This window comes from Peromyscus californicus, unplaced genomic scaffold, assembly GCF_007827085.1.
Source record: "Peromyscus californicus insignis strain IS unplaced genomic scaffold, ASM782708v3 Scaffold_7__1_contigs__length_154581171, whole genome shotgun sequence".
NCBI lineage: Eukaryota > Metazoa > Chordata > Mammalia > Rodentia > Cricetidae > Peromyscus > Peromyscus californicus.
In genome coordinates, this window is record NW_026294595.1 from 95,326,599 (window position 1) to 95,353,197 (window position 26,599).

General features: G+C 39.6%; 1 protein-coding gene across 1 annotated transcript in view; it reads right to left on the reverse strand.

Annotated features, from left to right (window-relative positions):
* Ubr1 (ubiquitin protein ligase E3 component n-recognin 1) overlaps window positions 1-26,599 on the reverse strand; it is a 135,229-nt gene that overhangs the window by 75,608 nt on the left and 33,022 nt on the right. The window contains exons 6-19 of the mRNA XM_052726086.1: window positions 25,636-25,774; window positions 24,154-24,216; window positions 23,803-23,926; window positions 23,372-23,479; window positions 22,306-22,394; window positions 19,909-20,007; window positions 18,345-18,502; window positions 12,113-12,212; window positions 11,231-11,359; window positions 6,404-6,584; window positions 5,451-5,512; window positions 5,088-5,198; window positions 1,459-1,524; window positions 1,117-1,218 (exon numbers count right to left, since the gene is read on the reverse strand). Of these exons, the coding sequence (XP_052582046.1) occupies window positions 1,117-1,218; window positions 1,459-1,524; window positions 5,088-5,198; window positions 5,451-5,512; window positions 6,404-6,584; window positions 11,231-11,359; window positions 12,113-12,212; window positions 18,345-18,502; window positions 19,909-20,007; window positions 22,306-22,394; window positions 23,372-23,479; window positions 23,803-23,926; window positions 24,154-24,216; window positions 25,636-25,774 (1,531 nt within the window). The remainder of the gene's footprint in view (window positions 1-1,116; window positions 1,219-1,458; window positions 1,525-5,087; window positions 5,199-5,450; window positions 5,513-6,403; window positions 6,585-11,230; window positions 11,360-12,112; window positions 12,213-18,344; window positions 18,503-19,908; window positions 20,008-22,305; window positions 22,395-23,371; window positions 23,480-23,802; window positions 23,927-24,153; window positions 24,217-25,635; window positions 25,775-26,599) is intronic.

Genomic DNA, 26,599 nt, shown 5'->3' on the forward strand with positions numbered 1-26,599 from the left:
AGTGTTGCCAGGAGGTGATGGTATACACTTTAATCCCAGCACTCAGGAGGCAGAGGCAGGCAGATCTCCAAGTTCAAGGCCAGCCTGGTCTACAGAGTGAATTTCAAGATAACCAGAGCTACAGAAAGAAACCTTGTCTCGGAAAACAAAACAAAAAACAAAAAAACCTGGGTTACTTTATAAGCTAGTTCTTCAAATATTAAAACAATACAGAGGTGACATTAAAATCAGTGTCACATAAAAATTCCATGCTATCAGAAATGTGCATGCACCAATCTGTTAATACTTATTAGACATGTATTTAATACTTGTGTTATAGATGTTTGCAATATCAAAACTAGGAAAATTTCAGTAACGAGACAAAAGTGTAATGCTTTCTGCATGCAATGGAACTGGCTCTATAGTCATTAAAATGATATGTAAAAATGATATAGGTCTGGAATTTATTTAGTTACAAGAAAAAAATCCTACCACAATATTTTGTTAAACACAGGCTACGAATTATAAGATGACACATGCAGAATAAAGCTTTTGCTTTAAAAACAAACTACTTTTGACACTTTATTTCCAAAGGCAGTACATTAAATGACATTTCTTTTCTTTGTTGATCTATATGGAGTCTAAGTTTTCTAGAGTGAAAAGAAAGTATGCATGTTTGTGTATTTGTGCATTCTATGTGCACACACAATGTTTGGAGGTACAGTTGTTCCAGAGTATGGGATGTACCATGGCTCCTAGACATCTAGGACATCCCAACCAGGACACCAAAATCCAAGGATGCTCAAATCACTTATAAAATGATGTAGTATCCATGTATGAACTATACACATCATGCCATATATTTTAAAAGTACTTCTAGATTATTTATAATACCTAATACAAATGTAAATGTCATCTAAATAGTGGCTGCACAGCACTGTTTGAGGAAAAAGTTTATATATTAGTACCGATACAATTTAAAAAAAAATCTGATCCCTAGTATGATGTATCTGTAGATGCAGAATCCAGATATGGAAAGCTAATTGTATACACAAAAAATATGCTTTTAAAATATAAATAAAATAGAGACACTGATATTTTATTTGGAATTAATTCACGTGCCAATCCATTGCTTACCTGGTCTTTCGTGGATATGGTCTTGTTAAAAGCATCAGCAAGTTCATACCTCTGAAGTACCAGTAACAAGAACTTGTTGGGATCCATTATAGATGCTCCAATCTGTGAAAGAAATTGAGTGTCACATTTCTGTGTAGTAAATGGAGGAACACTTGTCTCTAATAGTCAAGTCAGAAAATTACAAAATAATTTTGCAGACGATAATAGATTGCTTATTCTATTTATATGCTACCATGTTCAGTTAATGGTGAGACAAACTCAAGTTAAAAACAGTATTCCCTCTTATTTTAAGAAATATAAAAAGGAAAGGAAAATCTAATGGAGAGTAACTTAAACAGGTACCTGAAGCATGATGATATCTTTGTCATACATTTCTTCCCTGCATTTAACATCCTGGTAATAAAAAACCTATAAAAGAAATGGTAGACAGACACTAAAGGAATTTATTTGAAACAAAAAACCTTTTTTGCCATGTATTGCATCTGTTTACATGTGGATGGGCGTGTGTGTGTGTGTGTGTGTGTGTGTGTGTGTGTGGACCAGACATTAATATCAGCTATTTTCCACAGTTGTTCTCCACTTTGTACAATAAGGTAGGCTCTCAGATCAGACCCAGAGCTCCCTGATCTGGCTAGTCCAGCTAGCCAACTTGCTGCGAGGATTCCCTGACTCAGCCTCGTACAGTTAGGATTACAGGGGCTGTCACTGCCACCTGACTTATGAGGATGCTAGAACCCCAAGCTCTGGTCCTCATTCTTGTGCAACAAGAGATTCACCCACAGAGATATCTTTCAGCCTCAGACGAAATTCTTAAAATAGGATCTCAGTTAGATGGCTCAACATGTAAAGATGTTGCCAAGCCAACACCTTGAGTTCAACCCCTAAGACGCAGACAGTAGAAGGAGAAAACCAATTCCTTTAAGCTGTCTTCCCACAAAAGTTTGTTCCCCTGCCTCTCTCAAGACAGACTTTCTCTGTGACAGCTCTGGCTGTCATAGAACTCACTCTCTAGACCAGGCTGGCCTTGAATTCAGAGATCTGCCTGACTCTGCCTCCTCTTGAGTGCTGGGATTAAAGGCACGAGCCACCATACCCAGCAGATGTTTCTAATATATAAATCCCTAAGTTCAGCAGTTCACATCCATAATATCATCAGACAGGAGGCTGAGATAGCATTGTCATATGTTTGAGGTCACCCTGGACTGCAAAGACCCTGTCTCAAAACAAGAATAACAAAAATAAAAGGAACAGGAGATGTGGTAGAATGTCTGCCTACCATGTACAAGGCAGTGGATTTAATCTGTATCAAAAAAAAAAAAAAAGGAGAAGAAAATCAAAACACCACTTTTCTTTCTTTTAAGTGATATCTTTAAAAGTCTATTCCCGGCCATGTGGCTCAGGCAGGGGGAAGACACCGGCCGGGCAGCCTGCGTCTCACAGTCCAGGCTTCCTGAAGGGCGAGTGGGTGGGTGCCACTATGATGAGCAAATACATGGTGGAGAAATGGGAGAGAAAGAGGCAGAATGGTTTGCACTCTATGGTAAGAGGCAGATCTGAAGGGGCAAGGGCAGTGAGGCTGATGTTGGCAGCCTGCTTGCCACCCGGAACCAGGGTGACATCTCGGCCTGGGATGCTGCTGTGGTGCTGCCATAGCTGGAGTCTATGCTGATGTCTATGATCCATGCTGCTGCCAAGGCCATGCGGTGCCCAGGGTCTAGGCCACCACCGGTGGTCATTTTGGTGTCCAAGGGCCATGCTGCTACTAGGGAACATGATGATATCTGGGTCTCAGCTGCTGTGGGGAGTGGGGAGCTATGTCTGGGTCAGTGGCCCTGCAGCAGCCAGGCTCTGTGTTGATGTCCATGGCTCCTGTTACCACTGAGGGTTGTGAGGATGCCCAGGGTCTGGACAGCCACCTGAGACCATGCTGGTGTCCGAGAGCCTTGCTGCTACAGGGGCCACAGTGACGTCAGGACCACAGACCCAGGCCTGAGCTGCTACCAAGGGACCATGCCTGGGTCTGTGGTCTTGCTGCAGCTGGGGTCTGTGATGATGTCCATGGCCCATGTTGCCACAGGGGTCATAGGAACCATGCACGCTGAAATATGGGAGCTGTGCTGAGCCAGCCATGTGCCTCACTGGCCCAGAGATAACTGGCCCTGTCCTTCACTGGTCATTGCAGCAGGAGAGCTGCCCTCCAACCCTTACTCAGGAGAGATGGCCCTAGTCCTCACCAAGGGTGTGGGAGAGCTGGCCCCTATCGCTCTGTCCCTAGTCTGAGGGGGGGGGATCCCAGTGGCCCAAAAAGACCTAGGCCTTGGGGTTAGCTCACCCTAACACCTACCCTATCTATGACCTGCTAGAGTACATGAAGGGACTGGTCCTGTGGAACAATAACTGGAGGATCCCCATGACTCGGGGCAACAGCAGGATAGAGAGGCGTTTTGGTGAGAGTCCACTGATGATGGTGTGTCAGAGGTCTTGAACCAGCCCAGTGACTCATTGCAATGAACATTTTGCAGGTGGAGCTGATTGGACAAAAGGGTACACTGTGTGACACACCACAGCACCCAATGCCACTAGGATGAATGAAGAAGTCTTAGAGATGGAGGCACGAGGTGGGTTTTGTTGTTGTTGTTGTTTTGGTTTTTTTGAGACAGGGTTTCTCTGTGTAGTTTTGGTGCCTGTCCTGGATCTCGCTCTGTAGCCCAGGCTGGCCTCGAACTCACAGAGATTCGCCTGGCTCTGCCTCCCGAATGCTGAGATTAAAGGCATGTGCCACCACTGCTTCCATCACCCAGCCGCCACCCAGCCTCGAGATGGGTTTTTGTTCATTTTGTTTTTAATTGATTTTCGGGGGGGGGGGGGAGGTTCTTTTGGGGAGATGATGCAGCGGTGAGGGGAGCATATGAAGATGAGTAGGATTGGGGTGCATGATGTAAAATTCCCAAAGAATCAATAAAGAATTATGTTATTTTTTTAAAACTGTCTGTTCCCTGATCTTTTGGAAAAAGCACTTCTCCATATTTCTTTAAAATAGAAGGAAAAATAATTAATCTAGCCATTGTTGTTGTCTTTAAATGGTGCTGGGGACTGAACTCAGAGCTAGACAAGGATCTTAGCACTGAGTTGCACTCTCAGGCTATTGGGTAGCCTTTGAGTAGGGCAGATGGTGAGTGCTTACCTCTAATATTCAATGACACCATAGAAACAACAGCAGAAAAGACAAATGGGGAGCTGGAGAAATGGCTCAGGGATGAAAAGCACTTGCTGCCCTTCCAGATCTGGGTTTGATCTCTAACATCCACATGGAGGCTCACAACCATCTCTAACTCTAGTCCCAGGGCATATGATGCCCTCTTTTGACCTCCAATGGGTACTGTATGATGTACATGCTACTTGAACATACAAGCACCCATACACACACATACAAATAAAATGAAAATAGGGCAGATGGTGGAAAGATTCAAGGTCTCAAACCTGAGATAAATCTTAGGAAAAAGATAAGTTACTGGGAGACTCCTGTGCTGCTATTGGTTTTTACCTATCTACTCAAGCATCCTAGCTTCTTTTTTTGTTTGTTTTGTTTTTTTGTTTCTTGGTTTGTTTTTTTTTAGACAGGGTCTCTCTGTGTAGCTTTGGAGCCTGTCCTGGGTCTCACTTTGTAGACCAGGCTGGACTCAAACTCACAGAGATTCGCCTGGCTCTGCCTCCCGAGTGCTGGGATTAAAGGCGTGCACCACCACCACCACCACCACCCGGCTGCATCCTAGCTTCTTAAAATTCAGATGGGATAACTAGGAAATAGGAAAAAGGAGAAACACACATAGAATCACCGGAATTTCCATATCTAAGAGACTATACAAGAGAATAAAAACAAATATTTGGCAAGCTCTATGGACATGGGGTAAATCACTTTTAAAAAAACAAGCTCATTCACAGATGTGTATAACAGACAGTGTGTTCCATACCTGGCTAATGAGAGACAGCCCATTTCTTCGCCACATCTCAGCAACAACCTGGGCAACCAGCACCAGACAGCGCAAAGGGTGCTCCACCAGGACCTCTACTTGAAAGCCCTCCTGAAACACAGTGAGGTCAGTTTCATCACTTCACACACTACACATTCCTTGACTTCGGCAAGAAGTCTGTAAAATGGAAGAGCTTGCCCTCGATGCCTTTCAAGTCTTTGTTATTCAGATTTCAACATGGTACATTCAGTTGTGAAGTGACTAACTGTGACTATGCAGAGGGTTAACATATGATTTTCTTTCCCACCCACCAATGGAGATGACCAGAAATAGGACATAACTCAATACTTAAGAGTCACTTACAAAAGGCACAAATTCATGCAGTCTTGAAACAGCACCTAGTCTGCTTAAACGTACATGAAGACCTAAATCATTTTTAAAAGAAGAAAAAAGAAAACAGGAAAGCAGTTAAACCCTATTAGTATAGTTTTAGTTAACTCATCAAGATTGGAAAGTTGGGTTATTTAAATGTATTTTCACTAGAATTGAGGATATATCTCAGTCACAGAGTACATGGCTAGCATGCAGGAAGCCTTAAATTCAATCTCCACCTCTCACCCCCCAACACATACACACATTCTTATTAAGTTTATAAATGATACTCCAAAATGAAAACATTTAACTTCTAATTTTGAAATACAGTATTACCAAACACTTACTATCTTACGTTGCAAAACATCTTACATTGTATATACATCATATAAAACTAAAAGTCTGCCTCTCCAGATGTTTATTCTTCTCTTAAAGAAATATCACGAGGGCCAGCAAGATGGCTCAGTGAGTAAAGGTGCTTGCTGTCAAGCCAAGTGAACTGAGTTCAATGCCCAGAGCTTATGTGGTGGCAGGAGAAGACCAACTTTCACAAGCTGTCTTCTAATCACCATATACTCCCCACGGCACACTGCCCCCTCCATAACAGAAATCCACAAATGGAATTTAAAAGATAAAAAAGATATATCAAAAAAATTGAAACCTAATCTGAATTTTAGCATAGAGTGATATAAAATCAACATTTTTAAGTATTTAAAATTTGGGTGGTTGATAGAAAAGTACCAAGTTGGTTCTTAGTTAAGTATAAAGCATAAGTAGGCTTCCTTGGATAAATACCATGGTGACAGCTCCTAAAAGATAGAAATAATGACAGCCCCTAACTCCTGTACTAATGGGACTATACGGAACAAGGAAAAAAGAGAAACACTACTACTCAGAGTAGCTAGAAAATTGATCAGAAATTCATAAAAAGCAAAAGCACTCACCAGCAAGAGTTCTAGAGAGTGGTAGATGTATGCTTACAAGGTCCTCAGACACTTTGTAGGACTTGGTTTCCAAAATATGACCACACAATTGTACTACTGTCTTGGCACTAGACATGAAATTTGTGCTGCACCTCATTACAGCTTTGTGACATTCTTTATAAGCCACTAGCAAGAGATCTTCCTAAGGGAAAAGAAAAATACAAATATAACGACAAGCTAGCTACTTTGTCACCCACTACTTCACTAAATATTTATTAAATGTAAGTATAAAATTGTTCCATGTAGTCCCAGGGCTACCTCCATAGTATATAAAACCAGAGGAAATATAAAATATAAACATTTATAATCAGAGTAAAAATTGTAGGCACCACTTAAATGATATAAACTAATTATGCTAAAAAGGAGAAGAAAAAAAGCATAATTGAGAACACATACTTTTGAAAGCAGCTTTTCAGTGGGCCCTAAAAGCAAACAGAATTTGTCTAGAGATGTAGCTCAGTGGTAGAGCTTTGACATAGTATGTGTGAGGCCTCAGTAATGCTGAAGGAAGAGAAAAATACCAATACCCACTGCAAGCGGGGGTGGGGGTGGGGAGGGTGGTGTCTCGGAGGGTAGGGCAGGGAATGGCGGTGTCATCTAAGGGTATAGAAAAGTAACTGGCAGAGCACAAGTTTCTTTCTTCCTTACTTTTTGCTTTTTTGTTTTTGTTTTTGTTTTTTTGTTTTGTTGTTTTGTTTTGTTTTGTTTTCTAGACAGGGCTTCTATGTCTAACAGCCCTGGATGTCCTGGAACTTGCTTTGTAGACTAGGCTATCCTCAACTCACAGAGATCCACCTGCCTCTGCCTCCTGAGTGCTGGGATTAAAGGCCTGAGCCACCACACCCAGCAGATATTTCTAATACACAAATCCCTAGGTTTGATCCCTCATAACACACACACACACACACACACACACACACACACACACACAACACACACACACGAATTTAAGCATGAGGAAAAATGAGAAGGAGGTATTCTAAGAAGAAACCTAAAAAAAGAAAAGAAAAAGAACAATGAGAGAATCAAAGGTTTTGAGGATGGAGTCACTGAACATTGAACTGGAAATACAGCAGTATATCAATATATTGACAATGTCTGGAGAGTAATGGAGTCCATCTGTTTTTTCAGAGTTCATGTGGGTCACCAAAGGTAAAGGAAGGAAAGTGAGGAAACACCAACACACCAGAAAGATTACACACACTTGGGACACAGAAGACTCAAGTCTAAGTGAGTCTGGTAGGAAAGAGAAGCACAGTCATTCAGGTTAATTAATACAGTGCTTTCCACTCTGATTTGATTTGAAAAAGGAACTCCAGAGCCAAATAAATTTTGGGAACACTCCCCTTAGGTATCAGCATACTGATTAATAAACACACAGAATATGCGGGCACTGAGATTTCTTGTATGGAAAAACAACAATAGAACAAGGGGAGGGAGTCAAGCTGAGACAAAATAACATGGAAATTGAAGCAAGTGGTAACCAATCAATTTAAGATATTCTGAGTTTGAAATATAAAAAATATGCTAATTTAAGTAGAAACATCTGGCACACAAAATACAATGAGACTACAGTTTAGGCAACTTATCCCTTTAATTAATTAAATTAAGCAGAAGATATGAAAGATCTTTATAAAGGGAATGTTGGGGAATCTCTTTTAGCAAGAATGAGGAATTGGAAAAAAGGTAACCACTAGTTGAAGATGATAACTGATAATGAAACTATTAGTATTGTATACGCTTGTGAAAACCAGAGGGAAAGAATGATTCAAGATGACCTAAGAATATAATCCAGGCCAACACTATAGGGGGAAAAAAACAAAAACAAAACAAAACAAGGAATATGGAGACTAAGAAAAGACTTTTAACTCTTCTTACTAAATGAATTTTTTTTGAATTTTTGATTTTCTCTGTGTAGTTTTGGTGCTTTTCCTGGATCTCACTCTGTAGACCAGGCTGGCCTCAAATTCAGAGATCCACCTGGCTCTGCCTCCCGAGTGCTGAGATTAAAGGCGTGGCCACCACCAATCGACAGGAAGAGAATCAAACTCTAAAGAGTAGTGGGACCTAATCTGTAAAAATAGTTATGTAGATTTATACTTACAGATAGAAAGATGATAGATAGGTAGGTAGGTAGGTAGACAGACAGACAGACAGACAGACAGACAGACGTTAGGAGGAGATATGACAGTGAACACAACCCCTGGACAAAATCTCCTAACTGCATGCTGTTCCCTAAGGATGTGGAACCAAAGGATACAGGCTGTTAGTTGTTGGCCAAGATCCCTGCCCTGCTCTAAGAGCTACCACACTAAATTAGAGCCTGTTGTATTTGAGTGACTGTCACACTGAACCTGTGACTTCTGCTGGTCACAGAGGGAAGAAGAAACATAAAGACAGAATGTAGTCTAAGGAGGAGACAAAACTGAGGAAAGGAGCTTCGACTGTTCTGAAGGGCAGAGGAGTCTATGTGCCCACAGGCACAGGAGTAAGAAGTGGAAAAACAAAGGAGACAAATTCCAGGAAGAGCAGTGTAAGTGGAACCAAGAGCCTTGAGAAAGGCATTGGTGTTAGATAAAAGAAGCAAGGGGTAGAGACGGAGTGAAGACACAAAGAGGCCTGGTCAGATCATGAGCACTATACAGAAAAACTGCAGGAAATGGTGGAGCTGACACCCAGAAAATGTCAAATTTCTCAGTAAAGACGACTCCGTGGGTAAAGTTTGGACCTCAAGTACCAAAATAAAAGCTGGGTGGTGGTGGCTCACACCTTTAATCCCAGCACCTTGGATCTCCAAGGCAGGTGGATCTCTGTTAAGTTCAAGACCAGCCTGGTCTACAGAGCAAGTTCCAGGACAGCCAGAGCTGTTACACAGAGAAACCCTGTTTGGGGGGCGGGAGGGGGGGGCTGAATCCAGTGGCTACCTATAACCACAATGCAGGGGAGCAGAGACAGGAGGTCCCAGAGGGCTTGCTGGCCAGCCAGTCTAGCTGAAATGGTAAGGCCCAGGTTCAGTGACAAACACTGTCTCAATAAGACAGACACCCAACGTCAACCTGTCTCTACACATGTACAAATGGGCACACACAAAAGAATAAATAAAGTCATATTCTCTTGTGGGGGTAAATCTATGGTTTTGTGTGTGTGTATGTGCATGTATGTGTAGGATTTGTGTGTGTGTGTGTGTGTGTGTGTGTGTGTGTGTGTGTGTGTGTGTGTGTAAGTAAAATGTGTATGTGCATGTGCCTATAGAGACAAAGGTAATCTTGGGTGTTATCCCTCAGGAACATCTGCCTTGTTTTCTGAGATGGTGTTTTTTTTTTTTTTACTGGAACCCAGGGCTCACCTATTAACTAGGGTGGCTGGCCAGAGAGCCCCAGGGAACCTCATGTCTCCATGCCCTCTCGCAGTGCTGAAATTACAAGCACACACCACGATGGCTGTTTTTTTATGTGGATGCTAGAGCTCAATAGAACGCAGGTCTTTTTTTGCATGGCAAGCATTTTATTAAGCTACTTCTTCCCTAGTTTAGGATTGGGTCTTTACAGAGAGAGGGCTATGGTTTAAAACTGTTGCTTAAGCAAAACATTTGTTTCATACTTTGAAATTAATTTTTTTTTTTTTTTTTTTTTTGGTTTTTCGAGACAGGGTTTCTCTGTGTAGCTTGGGAGCCTGTCCTAGAATTCACTCTGTAGACCAGGCTGGCCTCCAACTCAGAGAGATCCGCCTGGCTCTGCCTCCCGAGTGCTGGGATTAAAGGCATGCACCACCACCACCCGGCTGAAATTAATTTTTAAGTGCTTAATATATGTAAGAAAATTCTTCACTTAATATTCATTCCTCTCTATTCTTGAAATATTTTAAAATCTTCATGGTGTGATTTATCATACTATTAAAAATAACTTAAATAAATTTGAAAATACATACGGGAAAATTTGGGATGGATAGGTTTCAAAAGGGTCTTGATATATAGTTCTGGGTAGTCTGACATTATGTAACCCTAGTTAGTCTTGAATTCAGAGCAATCCTCTTGCCTTAGCCTTCCAAGTGCTAGGATTACAGGTATGTACCACCACACCTAAAACATAGATTTTTTTTTAAAAGATTTATTTTTACTTTAATCATGTGCGTATTTGTATGTGTCTGTGTATGGTGTCTGCACACATGTACAGTTGCCCAAGAAGGCCAGAGGTGTCAAATTCCCCTGAAAATGTAGCAATAGGTGGTTGTAAGCTGCCTGATGTGTGTGCTGGGAACCAAATTTGGGTCCTATGCAAGAGCACTATGCACTCTTAGCCCCTGAACCATCTTTCCAGTAGTCCCAACATATATTTCTAAAAAACTACTTTATTATTTTATATGTATGGCTGTTTCACCTGCATGTATATCATGTATCTGTGGATCATGTATGTACACTACCTGTGAAGGCCAGAAGAGGGTGTCAGACCCCTTGGAACACATGGTTGTGAGCCTCCATGTGAAAGCTGAGAATTGAACCCAGGTCCTCTGGGAAGTTATCAAGTCTTAACAGTTGATCCATTTCTCTAGCCCCCAAGACACATACTTTTAAACCTTGCAATTTTCCTAAGCAAACTACCCCGGGATACATTTTCTAATCAATATAAAAGAATGAATTTTCTTCCTATATTTAATAATATAATTTTAAATATCTAAGACTGTCACATTATAAACTTCTATATCAAAAAAACTATAGCACAAAACTATGCTACTAATAACTACTAGAGCACTTACAAAGGCACTAATCTTGCTACCAAATCTTTCACTTACATCACAAGCACACCACTCTTGCAACATGAGCAAAATATTCTTGAGCTGCATCTGTATAGCAATGGCAGCCTCCCAGTCAGGGTCTACTTCAATGTGTTGTCCAACTTGTCTCCTGATTTCTTCCATGCCCTGCAAAGAAAGAGTAGTCAATCCATGGCCTTTCTTGTTGTTGTTCCTCTATGGCAACATATAAATATACCAGGATTTATACTCATAAATGCACCGTCTTTTAACATGGCTGTTAAACTACAGAATATATGAGTGAGAACACTAGCTTTCGGAAGTACAAAGTCCATGGGTATCTGACTGCAAATACCAGCAGTTAGAAGGTCCCATTTCCTCATGTGTAAAACAAGAATCGTAACAGCAAAATAAACCTATAAGGTGAAGATAATTTACGTAGTCTTACCATATCTTTATCATGTGGTAAGCATTCAATGAGCATTAATAGTAGCAGCAGTAACTAATTACACACACATTTATGAAAGCAAGGACAAGTTAGTGTTTATATCTTATTTCTACTACAGCAGAGAAATTTTCTTCTATGAAAACAACAATTAACTTCTTTTAAAAAATGAGGAAAGGGGCTGGAGAGACCGCTCCATGGTTAAGAGAACAGACTGCTCCTCTAGAGAACCCAGGTCTGATTCCCAGCACCCTCATGGTAGCTCACAACTGAAATTCCAGGGGATTCAATGCTCTCTTCTGGCACACATGGACACCAGGCATGCACGTGGAGCACAGATACATATTCAATCAAGATACCCATATAAATAAAATAAAAATAAACCTCAAAAAATAAATAAATAAAATGAGGAAAAAAGAAGATGGAATTTTTTAAAGCTGATTTTATTTTATTGGTACACCAAAGAATTATCATACCTGCATACAGGTAAGAATCTTCAGAAAAGACCGGAACCCTTCAAGGAACTGCACTCTTAACCTTTCTGTCCATATTAGAGGCTTGCTAATCAGGATATATCTGTCATTTCAGTAGAAGAAGAAATAGTTCACTTTTTATTCTGAGATGATTTTAAGGTTATCAGGGTTATAGACAATGTTGACTCATCAAAATTATGAATTTTAATTTCCTACAGTAATTAGAACCTCTGGACAGAACTAGAGTTTATTTTGCTTTACTTACATAAAACTGGCAAAATAACGGTATCATCTACAAGAGACAGCCATCAAAGCTAAGCCTGGCTTTCTAAATTCTGTTTCAGAATGATTAAGTGAACAACATAGCTTGTCACAGGACAGGCCTGTCACAAAAACCCACAGATAAATACAGTACAAAACTTTCTCAGACTTTTCATAACCATCACCCAAAAGGCCAAGTCAAATCCTTTCAGGCACAGATGATTTCAAACAGACTTCCTACCTCCAGGTTTTCAGAACTTGGAATCTGAAAGGATGTGAACCCCTGTGTCACCATACCCTTGCACATTAGGATGTACAAATTTAGAGAGATGAACAGGCCTACAGTTATGTTAGCCTACACCAAATCTGTATTTCTTTTGGCTGAAAAGACAATAATTGGTTTCAATGGGAACAAAATTTATCATGAATAAGTCCTCAGGATATGATAAACTATTAAAAATTATTTTGCAGCCGGACGGTGGTGGCTCACGCTTTTAATCCCAGCACTTGGGAGACTGAAGCACGTGGATCTCTGTGAGTTCGAAGCCAGCCTGGTCTACAGAGCAAGTTCCAGGACATGCTCCAAAGCTACACAGAGAAAACCTGTCTTTAAAACAAAACAAATTATTTTGCACTCAATGAATCAAAATACATTTCTCTGTGTGTGTGTGTGTGTGTGTGTGTGTGTGTGTGTGTGTGTGTGTGTGTCTGAGGGACTGGGAACATAAACATGAATAAGATGTACTCTATCTTTGAAATGCAAAGAATACTGGGAAAACAAACACAATGAACACTATAATCCTATGTTAGGCTCTCACACACACACACACACACACACACAAGATTTACAAAAGGAAGTAATATAGACCATAAAATACCATACAGTGAATATAGAAAAAAAATATGAATTATAAAAATAGTGGGGATTGGTTTAATTTCTGCTATTTTTTTAGATAACCATCAATGTGGTAGCTATATATTAAAAATTCAAAATATAATTATGAGACAGGCCTGGTAGTATATAACTTTAATACCAGCATTTGGCAGCTAGAGGCAGGATCTCTACAAGTTCAAGGCCAGGCTGGGCTACAAAGCGAACTCCAGAACAGCCAGAACTAACAGAGAGACCCTGTCTCAATAACAATAATAACAGTAATAATAATAAATTAAATTCTAGTGTTAATTAAACTACATTAATTATAATTAACAATAATAAGTTTAATGTAGTAGTATAGTAGTAGTAGCCTGCAAGATAGCCGTGCAGGTACAGATGCTTGCCCCTAAGCCAGATGACCTGAGTTCAATGCTGAAGACAAACACAGTGGAGGGAGAAGACTCCCACAAGTTGTCCCCGACCCTCATACATGCTGAGTCACGCACACTCACACACATACACAAAATAAACCAATAAAGGTAATAAAAATACAAGCATCAGGACCTTATCAAATAAGAAAATGAAGTATGCTAGCTGTTATTTCTTAAAGACAAAAAAAATTAAAGGTATAAAAAAAGTGACATCAAGGTTTGGTTGTTTCATGAGCACTGTAACTTAAAACAGCACCAACTTTTTAGAAATAGGCTCTTGCACTCTAATCAGGTGTACTGAGTAAGAATCTTCGTTTCAATAACTCCTTGGCTAATTTGAGAAGTACTGAGATAGGGCAGAAGAGAATTGCCATTCCGGCTTGTCATGGTTCATGCCTGAGCTCTGACCTAACACATAAAGATGCAAGGGGTGGAAAAGGAAGAGAAAAGGAAAGAAAGGGGCTGTAATAAAGCAGGTAGCAAAGTAACAAGAGAAAGGAATGGAGGGGGTGGTTGGAGGGTCTGCTATATTTTTCAGAAATGGGACACAAAAACCGGTTAAAATAATAAGAATAAGAAATTTCCTTAATAGAATCAAAGTTCAAATGAATCTCTTTTCTACTTTTCACTAAGTTAGAAATTAAGACACCAAATACCCCATCAAATACCTTCCACAGACTGAGTTACAAAATCAAACTGAGATTTGTTATTTGGAGCAAAGGAGATATTAATCCTCCTCTTTGACTTTACCAGCTAGACTTCAGTCGGGGTACTATGTTCATTTCTTTCTCTCTTTCTTTCTTTCTTTCTTTTTTTTTTTTTTTTTTTTTTTGAGACAGGGTTTCTCTGTGTAGTTTTGATGCCTTCCTGAACTCACTCTGTAGACCAGGCTGGCCTCGAACTCAGAGAAATCTGCCTGGCTCTGCCTCCCGAGTGCTGGGATTAAAGGTGTGTGCCACCACCACCAGCTTGTGTTCATTTCTTGTCACACAAATGATACTCACTCAACAGGAACAAGTTCAGCGGAGGGAAACATTAATTTAGAAGAGACTTGGCAGATATGATTGCTGTCTTTAAGAATTAGGGCTGTGGTGGCGCACGCCTTTAATCCCAGCACTCGGGAGGCAGAGCCAGGCGGATCTCTGTGAGTTCGAGGCCAGCCTGGGCTACCACGTGAGTCCCAGGAAAGGCGCAAAGCTACACAGAGAAACCCTGTCTCGAAAAATAAAAAAAAAAAAAAAAATTTTATTTTTCTAAGTGGACAAGGGAGCTAGAACCAAACAAGGCTAGCCACAAAAGGGACAAAAGTTCAGGATACTTTCTAATGCTGGGAAAGGCTACTCAAAGTTGGAGCTCACTGCCTGGGGAGAACTAAAGTTTCTGCAGGGAACGTGAACAGAGTACCCACTCGCACCAAGGGGTTTATTTTGTATTTAGGTACAGTCAGGTAAGTAGAGTGCATGGCTAGACTGTAGAGAACTACACATTCTAAAGAACTTACGGATACTTAAGCATTTGTAGCAATTACTGACTTAAAAGCAGCTTTCAGGGAAAATTAAATTAACATATATAGAGAGAATAAGGCATAACTGCAGAGTTTATATATTAAGAAACAGAACACAGGACTTAATGACTATTTCCTACACAAAGATATTTCTGAATAGTGCTTTGGTAAGGTTTCAGAACAGCGTTCACTGTCACTGTCTACACACTTTATGAGAATACATGATGTAATAAAAGAAATTTGAGCAGTACAGATAAACAGTCAGGTCCAAATCTCAGTTCCACGCTTAGGAGCTATGTGACCTAGGCAAATAATTATAACCTACAAGGCAAGATTATACCACCTGCTTTGTAAGAATGTTACAAATGAAAATGCAGTTAATATAAGCAAAGTTCTTTACCATGTGAGAACTACTAATAAATTTCACTGGACCCTTTTAAGAGTGAACTGCACCTATTGGGCAGGATACTTAAATTTTCTCTAAAATAACTCAGTGATGACATTCCATCCTGTAAAGTAGAACATGGCTCATCAATGAACTAATAAGGACGCTTCAAGTAGAGCCAATTGGAAAGTTGTATTTTGAGAAATGTGAATCATGCACAATTTAGCTAAGGAACAAATCTGAGAGGTAATGGCTACTTGCTGATCACTACTGGGTTTATCCACGGTGGTAGTTTGAAAGGAAATGGTCCTCATAGTGAGTGGCACTATTGGGAAGTGTGGCCTTGTTGGAGGAAGTGGGTCACTGTGGGGGTGAGCTTTGAGGTCTACTATGCTCAAGATACACCCAGTGTCTCAGTTTACTTCCTGTCGCCTGCCCATCAAGATGTAGAACTCTCAGCTCCTTCTCTAGCACCATGTCTGGCTGCATGCTACCAAGATGTTAATGGACTAAAAAATTCTGAAACTGTAAGCCAGCCCCAATTAAATGTTTTCCTTTAAAAGAGTTGCTGCGGTCATGGTGTCTCTTTACACCAATAGAAACCCTAAGACATCGACCATCAATACTTATACTAGAAATGTGATGATGTAACAATTTACTAAACTCTAAAGAAAAAATGTATATGCCACAATGACATTTTGAAATAAAAGAATTTGAGAAAGTCTTGAAGAATTTCTCTTCATTAAATAAGAAGCCACTGTAGTTTCCAGAAATCTGTCATTTATTTTTTTCAGGGGTGGGGATCAAACCCAGGGCTTTGGGTATTCTAGGTAAATGCTCAACTGCTGAGCTAAATTCCTAACCCTACTTTTTAAACAGACTCAATTATTATTATTATTATTATTATTTTTTTTTTTTTTGGTTTTTCGAGACAGGGTTTCTCTATGTAGCTTTGCGCCTTTCCTGGAACTCACTTGGTAGTCCAGGCTGGCCTCGAACTCACAGAGATCCGCCTGGCTCTGCCTCCCGAGTGCTGGGATTAAAGGCGTGCGCCACCACCGCCCGGCCAGACTCAATTATTTTTAAGTTGGACTAGAAGCTCAATTGTTTGCCTTCCTTACCTAGAAGTAGGTAAAACTTTTTCCCAATCTCATATGACTTGGAACTTTAAAAAAATTGTTTATTTGGGGTGTGTGTGTGTGTGTGTGTGTGTGTGTGTGTGTGTGTGTGTGTTTATATGTACATAGGTGCAGATGCCTATGGAGACCATAGGCTTCAGAGTCCCTGGAGCTGGAGTTAGAGGCAGTTACGAGCTGCATGATGTGGGTACTGGGAACCAAACTCAGGTTTTCTAAAAGAGAAGCAAATGCCCTTAACTGACAAGTCATCTCTCCAGCCACACCTTAGAATTTTTTTTTAAAAACAGTAAACTAAGTACAAATTTTATTCTAATATATACAAAAAGAATTTTTTCAAGTCCATGATTTATTAAATAGTTGATCTATCAGAATTCTTATAACATTCACCATTTCTAAAGTAAATGGAAATTTATTTTAATAATCTGAACTGTTCTATCATGTGATTCTAACTTTAGCTTAAGACTTTTTAAAAATATTTTTCAATGCTGGGCAGTGGTGGCGCACGCCTTTAATCCCAGCACTTGGGAGGCAGAGGCAGGAGGATCTCTGTGAGTTCGAGGCCAGCCTGATCTACAGAGTGAATTCCAGGACAGGCTCCAAAGCTACACGGAGAAACTCTGTTTCAAACCGCCCCCCCAAAACCAAATGTGTGTGTGTGTGTGTGTGTGTGTGTGTGTGTGTGTGTGTGTGTGTATGTGTGTGTATGTGTGTATATATATATATTTCAATTATATGTATGTGGAGTGCATGTGTATACAAGTATCTGTAAGTGCCTGCAAAGACCAGAAGAAACAGTAAGATCCCCCTAGAGCTGGAGTTGGAGTTAGAGGTGGTTTTGAGTCACCTGATGTGGGTCCTCATCCTCTGCTTGAGTACTATGTGTCCTTAAACACTGAATGATTTCTCTAGCCCCCCAATTTTAGTATAAAAATAAATTTTTAGTCCTCTTCAGGGAGAAAATTTTAATTAAGGAAAACTCTAATAAGTATCAATAGGCTGGTATATGTGCAAAAAGGAAGCAAAAAGAAAAATAAGCAGATTATTGGAAACAGAGTATATGAGGGGAACAGAACCATGAAGTGTATGAGTGAAAGGTGAGTGAAAAGTGTGGAAATTACAATGGAGAGTCATTTGATGGCCCAAGTACATGTGACAAGCTGTCCTCAGCACCCTCTTCATTCAGTAGGTTTTAAACTCAGTAAGACTTTCCTGAAGACACTTACAGAAGTCTTGTGTTACTAGTGGGGGGACTGATTCCAGAACCCCACTTCCAAAATATATAAAATGATAAAATATTTGCAAATAACCTACATACATATATCACAGACAATTTAATACCTATACAAAGCAAATGTTCTATAAACACTTATTATACTGCAGTATTCTAAATAAAAACAAGGAAAAAATCTGTACATGTTCAGTACAGAATCAATCATCTTTTTATTACTTTCAAGTTGTTGGGGGATCCACAGATGTGGAGGCCAACTGCATTAGCATGAGGCAGTCAAATTTTTTTGTGTTTGCCATCAGGGGAAAGAGAATCCTAGATAACCAAGAGGAACAAATGTTTACTTATATGACAGAGCAAGTAAGCACATTGTGTTTAATAGATGCCCTCACCTTTGAACTCCAACCACTTACTTTAGATCACATATTACTGCATATACTCTTCCCAGTTTGTCCTGGCTATAGCCCTGGAAGTTGAATTTATTGTTCCTGTCCAAGTACTCAGGTAAAACTTCTAGCAGAGTTTCAGTAATGACAGAAATAACATTCTGTTCTTCAATAAGATGTCGGGCCTGCAGAATATTTCAAGAATATTGTCTTAGCATTAACTTGCCATAGTAATGGACTTAATTTATTCATTCATTTAGTTGACCAGTATTTCATTTTGTTTTTGAAACAGCATCTCACTATTCACCCAGACTGGATTAAAACTTAAAATTTCCTGCGTCAGTTAAAGAATGCACGCCCATAAGTAAATTTACTTGTTTGTTTCTTTGTTTTGGAGATAGAGTCTCTCTATTTTAGTACTGAATATCCTAAATTTTGCTATATTAGGTCCTCCTGCTTCTGCCTTCCTCCCCATGGCTGGGATTAAAGGTGTGTGTCACCATGCAAGGCCAGAAATAAATAATTTTTAACAAATGCTTATTTTTCTTTCTATTTATTTATTTAGACAGGGTCTCATTATGCAGCCTTGGCTGGCCTGGAGCTCACTATGTAGATCAGGCTGACCTTGAACCCATATTGATCTGCCTGCTTCTGTATCCTGAGTGCTGGTACTAAAGACATGTGCTAACATGCTCAGTTTAATACATGTTTATTGAACATTAAAACCAATCCCTAGCTTTTAAAGAATAGCAACTACTTCAGAAGTTTATTTCTAGGGCTTTGATTTTGTTTTTATTTTCAGTCTTGGAGATCAAACCCTGAGCCTTGTATGTCCTAGGCAAGTGTTATACCACTGAGATATACTCATAGTGTAAAAGTTTGTTTCTAGAAGTAAAGCTCCCTTTTCCTCAGTAATTAGAAAACACCTGTGTGGATATGCCAAGCCCATTACACAGATTATCTAACAAATATTTATCATCTGTAATCATACAATGAGCAATGAAGAACAAAGACACTTTTACAATTTCTATCATATTGCTATCTATCATGGTATTTCTCCCTCGCCCCAATTCAGTTCTCTCTCCTATTCTGTTCTTTGGCCCTTTGAAATGGGGACATAGGAATAGTTAATCAGACTTTCAAGAAGAAACAGGAAAATAAATAGCACAAAAAGGAAGCAGAATCCTATTTCCTCCTGGGCCTATGTAGCACCATCTCACAGAAGAAACTGCTGAGCACACTTTCCCTTTCTCAGCTCTTACCTTAATGTATTTATCCCCCAAAAACAATAACTACAGAACAAAAGAAAGGCAAAATTTAAAAATGCAAGGTCTTGGTGTTGAAAAGACAACACTCCAGAGAGTGAGAAACCAGCTTTGGATGCCACTTGTAAAGACCGGACCGTTTGGACAGGGTAGTTTCCAGTTATTTTGTCCCTGGGTACCACTAGAGTTATTACACACATAGACACCACAGAAGTATTATTAAATTTTCAAAATGAAAGTAGCCCAACTTTGTGATTATCACATGGTTTTAACTTGATATCCTATCAAATGAAAGTCTTAAAAAGCAGAGCAAAGTTCATACATACCAGGGTCGGGACAGTAAACATCTGAACAGACAGTGCGGTTATCGAGATGCTCCGGTCATGGTCATCACTGATATACTCTTTCTGCAGCTGTTTATAATACTGGAAGTGATGTAAGTGAAGAATTGATTGCAAATCACTACTGAAACCTTTAAATTCTAAATTTTAGTAACTGCCTCAAGTATGACACAGTTTGTAAGGTGATGAGTTAATATCATTCTATTTATCATTATCACAGTTGACAAAAATATAGAGCAAGAAACAGAAGAATACTAAAATATGAGTTCAACTACTTGATCTAGTAGAAATAGACTATTAACTTTAAAAACAAAATACACAGGTGAAAATCATGACAGAGTGTCATAGTGCAGTTTACTCTTTCACAAAACAAAACAAACAACAAAAAAAAACACAACAAGAAAAGTCTTCAGGCAATGTTTTAAGTTTCTACTCTAACAGTATAGAACTGGATATATTAAAAGTATTTAGCAACTTATATGAAGCAGGAAGCCAATCACTCATATTCAATCAACCCTTAAGCAGAGTAAGCTTAATAATTTTTTGTCCACAGTGGTACATTCCAGCTGAAAACCAGCCCTGCTGTATTAGATCAAAGTCAATGCCACACCTACCAGTATCAAGCAACTTTAATACATAAACAGTTATAAACAATTTACCTATTTAATCTTCCTCTCCAGAATCTGTAGAGTTTAAGAGGAAACCATGCTGTACAAAAACTGTATTTTATCTAAGTAAGATTAGCTTTTGTATAATAGGATAAAATTTCATTTCAAATCAGATAATCAGTCTATCTAGGCCCAATAATCTGATCTCTAAAATGTTTAGAAAATATTTACATCTTCAGCTATCATCACCTCCAAAGAACAAGACACACATATACTTTTTAATACTTGTTATTGTTTTATGTGCTGTGGGTGTTTGGCCTGTGTACGTCTGTGTACCCTGTGAGTGTGGAGTGCTGTGGAGGCCAGAAGAGAAGATCAGATCCCCTAGAAATGGAGTGAGCCACCATGTTAGTGCTAGGAATTAAACCCAGGTCCTCTGGAAGAACAAGTGCTCTTGAGCCATCTCTCTGGACCCTAAATGTTAGATTTTAACAATCTGCTTATGAATCCAGAGAAGCATCTTATCCTCATGCGGTCAGTGCCTACAGCTGTCTCTTCTCTCTCTGCTTCCAACTCTAGTTTTGGTTCTAATTCTACCCTTTCTAAGTCTTTTAGAACTGTCTGAAAATTAAACCAGAAGGAGTTGCCAGGCAACGGTGGCGCACGCCTTTAATCCCAGCACTCGGGTGGCAGAGGCAGGCGGATCTCTGTGAGTTCAAGGCCAGACAGGATGTCATGGTGAGACCCTGTGTCAAAAGGGTAAGAAGGCTAGAGAGATGGCTCAGTGAAGAGCACTGGCTGCTTTTCCAGAGGACTCAGGTTCCATCTCAGGACCCACAAGGTGGCTCACAACCATCTGTACCTCTAGTTCCACGAGCTTTGACACCCTCTTCTGGCTTCCATGGGCAGCAGGCACACTGTACACAGACATACAGGTAAGTTAAATACCCATAATACACAAAATAAAAGTAAATAAATCTTCAAAAAAAATCAGAAGGAGTCAATAAATATTTATTGTATATTTTTTAATAAGGCAAAGTAAAAAACTCAAAGTCCCTGTTCTGTGTAACCTTGTAATCTTACTTGAATGATAAGCAAAAAGACATAACAATGTAAGGCACATGGAACAGATCAATAAATCAACATAAAAGAGTTTTAATTTCACCTTTGTGTTTCTAATCTCAGTTAAATATACTGATCTTCTACTTCCTGCCTCTGTCACATGTACCTGTTCCTCTTTCCTGCTATCCCTTAAGCAGTCACTTCTATTCTTGCAGTAATTTTACTATAAGGCAAATAATGATTGAAAAGGATGAGTGAGCCGGGCGGTGGTGGCGCACGCCTTTAATCCCAGCACTCAGGAGGCAGAGGCAGGCGGATCTCTGTGAGTTCGAGGCCAGCCTGGGCTACCAAGTGAGTTCCAGGAGAGGCGCAAAGCTACACAGAGAAACCCTGTTTCGAAAAACCAAAAAAAAAAAAAAAAAGAAAAGGATGAGTGAAAAAAAAAAGACAAAGAAGAATGAATGTATGTATGAATATAATAACCTGCCTTTGCTTGGCCTTGGAAAACAGGTTATTTCTCAACTATCTTCTTTAAAATTGCTGTTTCCATTCTACCAACCAACATTTGTGAAAATACTTATGTAATATAAAGTATTTTTAATGAAGAAATTAATAAAAGAATTATAAATGAGCTTCATATGTATCCCTTTGCTTCCATTACTTCATTTGTAAAAATTATGTTATAATTTACTGATAAATAAACAGCAATTACCTTCACAAATTCCATAGCAAAGAGTTTTTTGTATTCCATCTCCATAAAAAAACTACTGAAGATCAACTCATGAAGGACCTTACGGGCACCTGTGGGTCATTGGGGAACAGAGGGTGAGGGCATCACCAAGACAGACAAATTATTCCAGGCATTAGAAATAGTAGAGGTGGCTTGTTTTCATTACCATGCTAACAGCTTCAAAGATGCAATAATATTTAATATCATGAATTAAAAACACAATTTTTAATTCTAAACTTAAATTTAAAAACTACCAGTCTTTTGTTTTCTGTACCTCTCCCATCACTTCATCATATCTTTTATCCTCTCCAAACCTTTTTTTTTTTTTTTTGGATTTTCGAGACAGGGTTTCTCTGTGTTGCTTTGCGCCTTTCCTGGATCTCTCGCTGTAGACCAGGCTGGCCTCGAACTCACAGAGATCCGCCTTCCTCTGCCTCCCGAGTGCTGGGATTAAAGGCGTGCACCACCACCGCCCAGCCAAACCTTTTTTTTTTTTAAAATCACATTTTAAAGGTTTATTTTATTTTTAATTACATGCAGGTGTGTGTGCGCATGTGTGTCTGGCAGCAAATGTTCACAGGAGCTAGAAAAGGAAGTCAGATCTCCTGGAGCTGGAGTTACAGGCAGCTTCGAGCCACCTAAGTTTGGTACTAAGTACCAAGAGCAGTGCCCCCTCACCCTCCAGGCCACTTCTCCCACCCTCCTTCCACCATTTTCAACTGAATCTCAGAACTGCTCTGTACTGTTCCTTTTCCATACTGTTTACACTCTCGTCCTTTACTTTCTCTTTCTCACTTAGATTTTTAAAGTGAAAACACAGCTTTAATAACAGCATTGTTACACAAATCTGATTAAACACTCTTTAACTGGCTCTGTCTAAACGAAAGGCACTATTATTAAAAGACAGTATTCCTGGATTTTAACCAAGAAAAATGAAGTTGGTTAACCTTGCCTTCACATATAACATACAAGGAAGACCTGGGTTCTAAGATGAAGCCATACTCTCCCCCTTGGGTCCTGAAGTACTCTTAAGTGGAGGTCTACTCACCTTTATAAAGCTTTGCATCCCATAGCATCAGTCTGCTTATAAAACAGGGGTTTTCAGAGCCAGGTTCTTCTATGAGGCAGGCTTGGCAAAAGATCTGCCTAAAGTCACCTACAAATAAAGGAAGGAAAATGATTTTTCCTTATATGATATTTCTCCTAAAAGTGTTCTTATGTGAAAAGATTAAAATTAACCTTGCTATGTTTGATGCCAAGAATAATCATGTCATCAAAGATTCAAGAGCCAATAAAGGATGTTATTTGATACTATGCATTTGAAAACAAACTTGTAGAATTATATACTTGAAACATAATCCTGCAAAAATCAATCAAAATGGATACTTGACCAAGGAAGAAGAAATCACAATGATATTTAAACACTTTTATAAAACACAATAGTTAATTAGAAATCAGATAAATAGGGTGTATGCTTACTTGAATAGCTCATAATTTTGTTCATCCAGGAGCCAAGGCGCAAAGCGAATTTCTGATGAGCCATAACCACGGAGTGTAGCACTTCCACGTGGAGTGGGTGCTGAGAGACATTTTCTGAATGACTCTACAAGTAACAGGAGTGAAAACAAACATCCAAACTGTGCTTTAAGTAACCACCTATATTTCATAAAAGGAGCCATATAGCCCGCAAGTTCCAAGTTCCCAGACCTATTTTTACTCATGACACCAACCATGGCAACAATAAAATCACTTGGCTTTTCTACTTAGGCTTCTAGAAATCAATCTACATTTCCTTTTGAAATTCCCTTTGTAGATAATTCAGAAAGTTACCTTTATATCCTCCTTTGCTTCCTGGCAAGCAGCATAAACACCTGCTTTGACAGCCCGGCGACCCTAATTGTAGGTGAAAAAGAGAATGGGGTAGTGGGATGGTAATCACAATCAGTAAATAACATACTTGATGAGCTGTCAACTATAAATCGTTTATTGTCTAGAGGTTTTAAGACACTACAAAGAAATCCAGGTAAGATACTATAAGCATGTAATTCCGAAACCAGGCGGCAGGAAGATCTCAGATTGAAAAGACAACCTGAGTGACATAATGAGACTGGGTCTCAAACAGGGCTAAACCGAGTGGACATGGACACAGTGTTGCACTCCTTTAACCCCAGCACTTGGGAGGCAGAGGCAAGCAGATGTCCATGATTTTGATGCTAACCTGATCTACATGGTGAGATACAGGATAGCTAGAGCTACACAGTGAGATCTTGTCTCAAAAAGAAAAAAAGGGGGAGTGGCCCAGGGGTAGGTGTGTGTGTGTGTGTGTGTGTGTGTGTGTGTGTGTGTGTGTGTATGTGTGTGTCCGTCCAGTGAGGCTGGCACACTCCTCTTAATCCCAGAACTCAGGAAATGGAATCAGAAGGATCAGGAGTTCAAGATCATCCTCAGCTACAAACCAAATTTAAGGCCAGCTGGGCTACAAGCAACTCTGTCTCAAAACAAAATACTTCCAAGGGCTAAGGATGTAGTTCAACAAAAGAGCATTTATCTAGCACAGGCAAAAAGTGCCAGATCCTATGCACAGACAGATTTTTTTAACTTTAAAAAATTTGACAATTTCATATATATAATAAATTTGGGTCATTTCAACCCCCTTATCTTCTCTCATCCTCTTCCCTCTCGTGCTAAAACCCTTCTTCCAAACAAATCCTTCCAACTTTTTTGTTTGTTTGTTTGTTTGTTTTTTGTTTTTTTGAGACAGGGTTTCTCTGTGTAGTTTTGGAGCCTGTCCTGGAACTCGCTCTGTAGACCAGGCTAGCCTCAAAATCACAGAGATCTGCCTGGCTCTGTCTCTATCTCCCAAGTGCTGGGATTAAAGTGTTTGCCACCCCCACCCGGTGTCAAATCCTTCCTACTTTTATGTCTTTTTATTTGGTAACTCACTGAGTTTAATTATAGCTGCTTGAACGATCGAGGATAGGGAGTTATTTACTGGAGTATGGACAACTTACTAGTGACAATATCACGGGAAAAAATTATAGTCCTTCCCTGAGCAACATTAACTGCCAATAATCCTCAGGGAGGAATGAGGCTCACACTCTCTTCCCCTAACCATGATGCTACACTGACAGATCTAATCCTGTACAGGTAACCAGTTACTGTGAGTTCAAGAGCGTAACAGTTACATCATGCCCAGAAGAAGTTAGCTATCCATTTTAAGTCTATAATGAATCACCTTTTAAAAAAGCAGTTAACACCTGAATGCCAGAAATCGATGTAAGACATAACATAATTCACACAGTGATCACAAACCTCTTTGTCTATAGCAGTGGTGTGCAACTGTGCCTCTGCAAGCTCACAGTCAAGAGCTCTTTGTAGACTGTATATTACATGATCATATGAATGGTGTTCATCATTGAAAAGGACACAATAGTATCTTTCATTTTTCTCCCTATTTAAAAAAAAGACACATATTCAGACAGTAAAGCAAACAAAAAAAATGCCACGTATTCTTAAGCAGCACCATGCACTTTTCCTATCTGTAGGGAAATAACACTGTAATAGTGATATGATTTAAATAGTATAGTGCTATAGCTTAAAAAAGATTCCCAGCGAGGAATGCTGGTATACAGGTACTTGAGAGGCTGAGGCACAAAGATTACTTGTGCTCACCAGCTTGAGACAAGACTAGATAACACTCTGTGATCCTTTGTCTCTAAAAACCAAAACAAAATCACTAAGTATTACTTCCTCGATGGTTTTTTCTACTACTTTCAGAAGTCTCATCTTGTTGGCAGTTTGTCTTTAAATATCACTCTTAACTTTTGCTTGACTTACACACTGGCAAATTGGAACCTTTAAGCAGGCAATGACAGATAACCAGATTTTATTTTTGTCTTTGTCTTCTATTTAAGTGATACTGGACCTGATGCTCTGAGCTGGAGAGATGGCTCAGCAGCTAAGAACAAATACTACTCTTATAGAGGACCCAAGTTCAGTTCCCACCACCTACATGAGACAACTTAAAATCTTCTATAAAACCCTCTGGTTTCTGTGGGCACAAGGCTGGCACAAGGCATGTGCATGGAGAACATACACTCACAAAGTCATACACCTAAATAAAAAGTAAATCTTTAAGTGATGCTGGTATTATAGTTTTATGAGGGGAAAGGTGGGTTTGGTTTTTGTTTTGTTTTTGTATAAAATGCCAGCACTCCCACTTTGGCTATAGGATCTCAGATAGGCCACTGACCTTAGATTTGCCAAGAGGATAGTG